At 45.0% G+C, this 9,108-nt stretch overlaps 1 protein-coding gene across 1 annotated transcript in view; it reads left to right on the top strand.

The window, feature by feature from the left end:
* The first annotated feature begins 7,075 nt into the window (after positions 1-7,075).
* The window catches only part of MYOF (myoferlin), a 139,336-nt gene continuing 137,303 nt past the window's right edge, over positions 7,076-9,108 (top strand). Inside the window, exon 1 of the mRNA XM_081104338.1 lies at positions 7,076-7,394. Within this exon, the coding sequence (XP_080960464.1) occupies positions 7,307-7,394 (88 nt within the window). The 5' untranslated portion in view covers positions 7,076-7,306. The remainder of the gene's footprint in view (positions 7,395-9,108) is intronic.

Here is a 9,108-nt window from a genome sequence, read left to right as displayed (position 1 = left end):
CTCTGAAATTGTAAAAATAAAAACACAATTATATTTTATAAGTCTGAGTTTTAAACGTCAAATCTCAGGTTTGAAAAGGTAAAATAACCTACTTGCTAAGTACAAGAACCTTTCTATTGAAAAGAAGCGATAAGGCCAAACCACTGTGGACCGAACCTTGAATCAGTTCGTCACCCTCAGTGCCTAAGAGCAGGTGCCTGGAGCGACTGGAGACAAGCTGGACAGGTGACCCCAGAAACCTTTCAGCCCGGCCCAGTGCACAGGCCTCGACTCCAGGCTCCGCACCTGCAAGTGGAGGCAAATCTTGGGAAACCCTCACATAAGGTGTCACAGGGGGAGACACACAGGCAAGGGCAGACTGCAAAAAAGAGGCGCACTTTTTCTCTCTGAAATGAAGATGCTGTAGTCTAGACAAAAGCGATTATTAATCGGCAAAATGCTAAACTAAGCAAAGACCTCGGCCAAGACACCTGGCCTCTGCGCCTGCCTGTAAGAGGCTGGTCATACCCACCGGAAAGCTGAAAGGAGGGAGCCAAACCACAACGGTCGCGAGGCGCCCAGCCGGTGCCAGGCACGAAGCAGACGCCCGGAAAGGGGCGCTTAAATCGGGCGGGGCGGGCAGAGATGGAGTCCGAGCGGAGGTGAGCGCTCTCTGACCCCGTCTTCCTCGCGGTCCGGCCCTGCCCCGGGGCTAGGGGCCGTGGCCGCCCCTCGCCACCCTCCGCGGTCGCCTCCCAGCAGCCTGCCCGCTCCCGAGGCGAAAAGCGGAGCTCGCGTCCGCCGGGTCACACCTCCGGTGCCAACGCCGCTTCCGGGAGTTTGAATCCCGCGGCTGCGGGGCGGGGCACGTCACTGCCGACGGGGACGCGGCCCGCAGGAAGGCGGGACGGTGGGGTCGCGGCTCCCCGATTGGCTGCAGCTTACCAGGGGCGGGGCTTGAAACCCGAATGCGGAAGGAGGGGCGGGGCTAGGGGCGGGGTCGATCATGGGAACGCCTCCTCCCGGCTCCGCCGCCTAGTTCTCAGGTTTTCTCTGGGTTTTTCTGAGGGCTCAGACCTCAGACTCGGTGTTTCTTTGTAAGGAGCTGATTTGTGTTTATCCGCTTTGGGGATGAAGCAAATTCCTCTGCTCAGTGAGATGAACCCAGGGACTGTGGACCGGAACTAACTCATTGTGGGTCCTTGGATTCCCCCAAGGAGCACAGCTTTCCAGTCTTCCCCTGGGCTGAGCCTTTATCCCGACAAGAGGCAGGGGTGGCGCAATGCGGAGTGAATAGGTGGGAGAACTGACAGGCACGCCCAGGTTGAAACCTGAGATTGCGAGGCTTGGAGGAACCTATCAGGCCTTTGTCACAGATTGCTGCCCTCGGGCTTGAGACCCATCTATTGCCAAGTCTGGGTCGTGGTTAGCCGTTTTGAGAACTTTATTGCTCAAATCGAGAGGCACAGAAAGTGTTTGGCTGGGCCTACCTTTCAGACCAAACACACCAGAGATTTAAAACAACGGATAAAAGGATACAGTAGCAAAACATCCTAGGAAAGCCATGAGGCACACTGGTTAAATTCTAGTTTAGGACTGAATTTAGCTCCTGCCTCTAATTATCTAGTAGTCCTGAATAAGTTATCTAACCTCTCTGATCTTCAGTTTTCTGATCTGTAAAGTGATGCAAATAATATCAACCTCATAGGGTGGTTATGAGCTTTAAAGGAGAAAAATCTATGTAAAGTGCTTGGCATTTTGTAAATGCTCAATTGATGTTAACCGTTATTACTCAAAAAGCAGAAAACTCCTATGTTACTAAATAGAATGGATGAGAAACCATATAGAGAATTTTAAAGAATTTTATTATACGTAATGCAAGAAGATAAAGTTTGGTCTCTGCTTCCAAAGCGTTCACATTTCTGATGAAAAGGTGAAGAGAAGGATGCCTCCTGTCTGTTGGTTAGAAGTGTCAGATAGGATTGGAGTGGGAGGAAGTCGGGGCAACAGGTAAGTGAGGGTGTGAATGTTACTCACTGACCAGAGTTGAGAACAAGGGCAAAATTACTTTCCATAGAAATTTACAAAGATTTAGAAAGAAACGTACACAGAGAAATCACCCTGCTCAGCGTTGAGCCAAATGAGTAGAGAAGAGAGGGAGTGGGAGGGGCTGTGTGCAGAGGGGTGACACCGGCACCTGAGGGGCTTGTGCCTGGGCCTGCTGGGCCAGATACCCCAATTATACATCTGCTCCCCGGGTCCCTCCTTTCTGGCACAAGCTCTCTCTGTGTGGGCAAAAAATCGACTATAATAAATCAAATAAATCCAGGTTTAAACTTGATAAGTAACCTAACAGGGTGATCTGATCATAGATTCCTAACTGAGCAGGTCATGGTGGCTAGTCACAGTGCATACATATAACTTCTTTAGTTAAAGGTTTATTTTTGCCTTAAGCAAACCCTGTCCATTGTCCTTGTGCATCTAGATGTTAATCATAAGTCATGCATAAGTCACAACCACCTTCCAGAGCAAATAATCTTGTTAGCTATCCTGTACCCTGCTTTCTCCCACCTTCATGTAATCTTCCTTATGTTCCTTCTTTAATTCTAAATGTATAAATGAAACTGCAAAACTATCATTTTCCAGAGCATTTGAGATCTTGTTTCCCAGCCATGTGGTCAGTTCGCTCAAATCAACTTTTATAAAAATTCTCTACAGATTTGGAAGTTTCTTAAGTCAACACATGTGACTAGGGGCCCCTGAGGAAGAGGGGCTGGCACCAGAGACTCCCTGGCCTGGCAGCTTGTTCAGTTGTCATTATTAGACCTGGAAATCGGTGTTTGCTCTTCGCAGATAGGTGCTGTGGGGCATAAAGTGGGAAGAGGTGGCAGTTTGCACAAGACCTCTCAAGCTGATAGTCCTTTGATGCTGACAGTTCACTCAGAGGAATCCTAGGACAAGATTCACAATTTATCTTCTTTCGTTTACAGAGAGAAATGTAACAGCCAAGCAGGCTAGGTCTTTCCTCTCGCTGACTAATCTCATATGGGAGAATTCCTATTCACCTAGCCAGTCAGTGATACTCCCTGCCTTGGTTCTCGGTTCAGGGTGCATTCTATTTGGAGAGAGTGGCTCTCTGGACACTCACTGCTCTGCCTGTTTTAGCTCCTTTTAAATTTAATTTTTAGTCTGTAGGTTTATTAAAATTGTCACTGTAAGAACATCCAAATCCATAGAAAATTTTTACAAGAGTTTATTTGAGCCAAACAGAGGGCATGCCTGGAAGCAGGATCTCAACAGACTGAGAAAACTGTTTTCCAGAATGACAGTTGGCAGTTTCTTTTATATGTTTTGAATTAAGTAGGGAATGGAGATTGGAAAGCAAGATGGGGAAATCTCTATGATTGGACTATATGATAGTTAAGATTATATGCTGCGTTGAAGGTGGTTCAGCTTCTGAGGGGTCTATAAAAGGGGGCATTTTCAAAGGTGCTTTACCCTAGATGCAAAACGAAACAAAACAAAACAAACAACGGAGTGCTTGCATAAAGCAAAGATAACCTTCTCCCAGGGTAGTTATAGGCCTGAAGCATGACTGCGCACCATGACCTGTCCTGTTAGGAATTTATGATCAGATCACCTTGTGAGATTACTTCTGGTTAGATTTATTAGAGAGTCCCTTTTCATCCACCAATGTTTTCTTTGTATTCAGAGTATTGTATACAATTCAATCATTCTGCTACCCTGCTGAAAAATGCGTCTCTACTAAGTCCCCACTGCCAGTGGGGCATGGTGTCAGGAGTGAAGAGCATGGACTCTAGACCGCCTGTGCTCAGATCCTGGCTCCACTTTGGCAAGCTGCTTGACCAAACTATGCCTCAGTTATTTCATCTGTAATATGGGGATGAAAAAATAGTACTTACTTCATAGGATAGGACAGTGGAAGAATTAAATGAGGCGAATAGCATCTGGCATGTAGTGAGCACTCAGTGGATGTTAGTTGTTGGGTTCTCTGGGCTGGTGCCTGCCTGCCTAGAGTCACTGATTGACTCTTTCACCTCACACATGATAGTTCACCAAAACCAAATGTCTGAAGTTTCCCCCACGATCACCATGTGTGTTTGTTTAACTCTATCTCAGATCACACACACATACAAAATTAACACCCAGAAATCAATGGTTTTTTTAATACACCAATAATGAACTCAGAGAAAGAGAAACTAAAAAAAAAAAAAAAAATCCCATTTACCATTGCACCAAAAAAATTAAGATATCTAGGAATAAACTTAAGTAAGGAGGTAAAAGACCTGTACTCAGATCTCTCTCTCTCTCTCTCTCTCTCTCTCTCTCTCTCACACACACACACACACACACACGTGCACGCATCAATCCAACCATTAATAATACTCAGTCTAGCTGTCACCTCCTTCAGGAGCCTACCCTGCCTGCCCACCCCGCCCTGTCTTCTTTGTCTCCTCCTATCATTATACTCACTCATTATGCTGTAACTATCTGTGAGCTTCTTGCAGAGAGGAAATGTATTTTAATCACCTTGGTAGTTAGTATTGGGCCTGGAACCAAGTAGACTTTCAATAAGTGTTTGCTGAAGAGATGCATGTGTGCATGCATGAATGAAGACCCTTACACTTATCTATCAAACATTTTGATGAGGAAGTAAAAGTAAGCACAAGGCTTAAAATGATTCTAACTTTTCCTGTTTCATTTTTTCTAGCTGTATTTTAGAAAATATGTTAATACTTACTTGGAGAAGGTCAGATTCATTCCTATCTTATATTGCTCTTTCAATTATTTCAAATAATGACAATGTGATGATGCCAAATGTTATAAAATACTTTAGCGCTTCCTGCCCCCCATGTAGACTTAGTCACCACCAGGCAGTTTTTTAAAGGGATGAAATTTAAATATACTATATATTAAGTTATTTCAAAGTAGCACCTACCTCTATGTAAAACCCTATAATTAATAAGCTACTAAAACTAGTTTTTTAGTTCTCAAAAGCATTTTAGTTATCAACCAAAGTAATTCTTAAAGCAGTATTTCAGCAAACAGATCCTAACAATGGACCCTCTGTGTATGCCAGTTTGAATGTTGCTGTTAAATAATAGCTAAGATTCTGTAAAACTAGAAGTAAAATAACATATTATGAATCTGTCTTCATTTCTTTTCTGCTAAATCCTCTTTGCTACCTCAATTACTGTGTCCACATGTCTAGATTTTTTGCCACACTTCTCCTCTCCTCTAAATATTTCTCTTTCTCTGTCCCTTTTGCCTCAAAGCTCCAGGACAGGCCTAAGGCCAATCACTTATGCATGAGTTTACTTGACAAAATGTGAGGAATCATGAAACAACAAAGTATGAGATCTCGGCTGAGGTGAAGTTGAAAGGGAGTAGGGCTCAGAAGACAGTAGGTTTGAATTCTGGTTCAGGTTTTGAACTCTTTTGAGCCTAAACTTTGTCAGCTGGAAAGACGAAGCCAGGAATTCTAGCTCCCAGAGTTGTTGAAAGCAGTGCCTGATAGACACGTGAGACCTAGCATGTGGTCCCCACCAGCCGGGGCGTTCTAGCAGGTCAGAACTTTGGCTTATTCTCTGCTGAAGCCCCAACACCCAACACATGGTACTTCCAGACTCTCAAGTGTTTATCGAACAAACATATTTGTGATGAATAAATGGCTGATCACTGTGTTGATTTACTCCTATCTCTAACTCTTACTCTTCCATGATTTTCCTAAAAGGAAATAGTTTTCCTTAAGTGTTTTTCTTAAAGGGTTTGTTAGAATCTTATAGATTTACATGTAAAACCTGATTGTCTTGGTAATGAATGTGGTTTCCAGGCCTCTGCAGGAGGACGGATGAGATAACTGCAGAAATGAGAGGTTAAGAAATGTGAGCACTGCCCAGCCGGAATGGCTCAGTGGTTGAGTGTCGACCTATGAACCACGAGGTCACAGTTCGATTCCTGGTCAGGGCACATGCCCGGCTTGCAGGCTCAATCCCCAGTGTGGGGTGTGCAGGAAGCAGCCAATCAATGATTCTCTCTCATCATTGATGTTTCCATTTCTCCCTTCCTCCTCCCTCTCCCTTCCTCTCTGAAATCAATAAAAATAAAAAATAAAGAAATGTGAACATCTACATATCTCAAAAATGGTGTAAGAGGACCCATACTCAGGCCTGGCTGACTATTAACCCCATCCCCAAGGGGATTTCTAGTCACCTTGACCTGTGTTCAGCAAGAAGCCTGTTAGGTCGGTTTAGTTGGAATCCCTTCTCCCTGGTGTTTCCTTAAAGTAATTTCCCATCCACTGTCCCTCATCCTGCTCCTTGGCTCTACATCCCCACTTGCTTCCGCTCTATCTGGAGTTGAACCCAACCTCTCCCCTCAGCTGCAAAATTCCCATCGCAGTGGTCCCTATACCTATTTCAGTAGCCCCCCTGACCTTGAATACAGTCGCTCTGACCAGGCTTTAACAAGTGTCATTGACCATATATATTTCTCTTTAACGAAGGAAAGACACCTCTCAGGTTTAGGTCCTGGGAGAGTGGAGAGCCGTTTTCTCATCTTTATTGAAGACAGTTAGCAGCATTTGATGGACCATGAACACGTAGGTGCCCAGCTCTTACCACTTAAGCATTTTTAAAGAAATAGTATGGTGAATCCTTTTGGAAAGCCAAGGATCATCCAATTTTGTAAACCCGGTATTACTGCCTCCAGATTGGGCTGGCTTGAACTAAACTCGGTTATTCCTCTGCTATACAGCAGGGGGCACCCTTTAATGGATTTTAAACATTTTTTTCCCCCTATAAGTTGCTGAATGGGTGTGTTCCACAGTATGAGAGAAGAAACAGCAAAAGTTAAATTTTTTTTTTTTTTAATGATTAAGTAAAGTTTTAAAGCTTCATGAAGCTCAGAAAAGAATAAAAGCAGTGGCAGAAAACCAATTGATGTGGTTTCACGAATTGTGACTTAGAGGTCTCCTAACCTGCCCAGATTATTAGCTCTAAATCCATTTCAGTTTCAGTTGTTACACATAACTATTTTTAGCTGGGGTTTGGTAGTTCTCACTTCCACATTTCCCGAATTTATAAGTGGTGCCTGGGGCACAGAGGGAGGACCTGGGACTTGGATATCAGTTTACAGGAGCCTTCAGTAAACAGTCCCTCGGAGATCCACCCATCGCCTTCGCCTTCCCCTTCCCTCCCTCTGAGGTCCTCCCCAGCCTCTCTCGCTGGGCGGTGCTGCCCGGAGCGCCAGCGTCCGAGGCTGCAAACCTCGTTTGCGGAAACTTGCTTTCACCCCATTCAGAGCCATGCTTCGCGTGATTGTGGAATCTGCCATCAATATCCCTAAAACGAAATTTGGGAAACCGGATCCTATTGTTTCTGTTATTTTTAAGGGTAAGACAAAGTTTTCTTCCTTTTCTCAAGTCCTGTTTCGGAATGTTCGTGTTCTGGCTGCTATAATCTGATGACCCAATGTTAGCCAGCTGGGTCTCAAATCTCTCAGCTGTGAAAGAAACGCAAGTTCTTTCAAAGTCTGCGTTTAGGCGACTGATAAAACCAAATCTCTGGCCTTAGCTCGAGTTGGTTTACCTGGGCCGGTCAGGGGAGGGGGCCGAGTTGGTTTACCTGGGCCGGTCAGGGGAGGGGACCGATTCCCGTGGAAGGCATTTAATCTCCCCCAGGGCTTTGCGGTTCATCGAGTGACCTCTTAATAAGGCACTTTCTGTAAGCCCTTGGAGGGGAAAAATGTATTTGTTAATCCCCAAATTTCAGGTATCAAAAAAGGTCTGTGTTGGTTCAAAGTAAGAGTACTATGCACTTTCTTTTATAGTCCGTGCCAGTGAGAAATGGGTAAAGGAGGAAAAAGTGCAGTTTAATTGTCCGAGGTACCATGACTCCGTAAAACAGCCCCTCGCAGCTTGTCACTGGCCAAGGAGGTGGGGGGAAGCTGTTATTTTGGATTAGTTTGTTTGCCCGTTATTTTGTGCCCCTTTGTAATTGTTCATCTCTCCAAAGTTGGGGTGTTTTTTGTATGTTCTGTAGCTCTTCGGTTGCACACAGGGGAAAGAGCCATGGCAAAGCACGCCTGCAGGCTGGGGATCTATTTGTAGTTTGGCCTCTTTGAATGACCTTGGGCAAGTGGCCCACTTTATCTGGATGTCAGTTTTCTTTCTGGAAAATGGGTAAGGAGATTTTAGACTAGATCATCTTTAAAAGGCCCACTGTAATTCCAAAAGGTCATTATTCTGTGACATTTAATTGCAGTGGAAGGGGACAGGAGTGGCTGGTGTGATGGCACTCTCCCAGGCATTGTGAAATGATTCCAGTTTTGGCTGGATTGATGTGTCTACTAGTAAATCTGAGTTTAAGAGCTTTTATCACTTTCTGTTTGTCTACGATCGTTGGTAAGGGCAGGAGAGTGAGAGTGAGAGGGAAGGGCACAGAGAGGGAGCCTTGATGGACCCAGCTTTCCTGACCGCGCCTCAGCACCTTTCTCTCTTCCTCCAGGAACCTGACTGCTTCTCTCTTCCAGTTTCTGGTTAATCTATGCCTTTCTCTTTACTTTTGTATATTTTATCTCCCCATTTCTCTTCTCATACTTCTTCCTGTGAGTATAAGCAAGAAATGAAAGAAATGAAACTCAAAGTTGCCAAATGGTTGTTTTTTTTTTTAAAAGAAATTTGGGGGCCTTGGCCAGCTCAGTTGGTTAGAGCGTCGTCTTGATACGCCAACGTTGTGGGTTTGATCCCCGGTTAGAGCACATAAAAGAATCAACCAATGAATGCATAAATAAGTGGAACAACAAATCAATGTTGCGTTCTCTCTCTCTCTCTCTCTCTCTCTCTCTCTCTCTCAAATCAATAATAATAAAAAAACTCTTCCTCTAAAATCCTATATAATAAAACCCTAAAATGCAAATCGACAGAATGGTGGAAAGACCAGTTGCTATGACGCACACTGACCACCAGGGGACAGATGCTCAATGCAGGAGCTGCCCCCTGGTGGTCAGTGCGCTCCCATAGGGGGAGCACCACTCAGCCAGAAGCCAGGCTCACAGCTGGCGAGTGCAGTGGCAGTGGTGGGAGCCTCTCCGGCCTCCGCTGCAGGC

This window comes from Myotis nattereri (genome assembly GCF_964212035.1).
Source record: "Myotis nattereri genome assembly, chromosome: 13".
Classification (NCBI taxonomy): Eukaryota; Metazoa; Chordata; class Mammalia; order Chiroptera; family Vespertilionidae; genus Myotis; species Myotis nattereri.
This window is presented reverse-complemented; position numbering and strand designations above follow the sequence as displayed.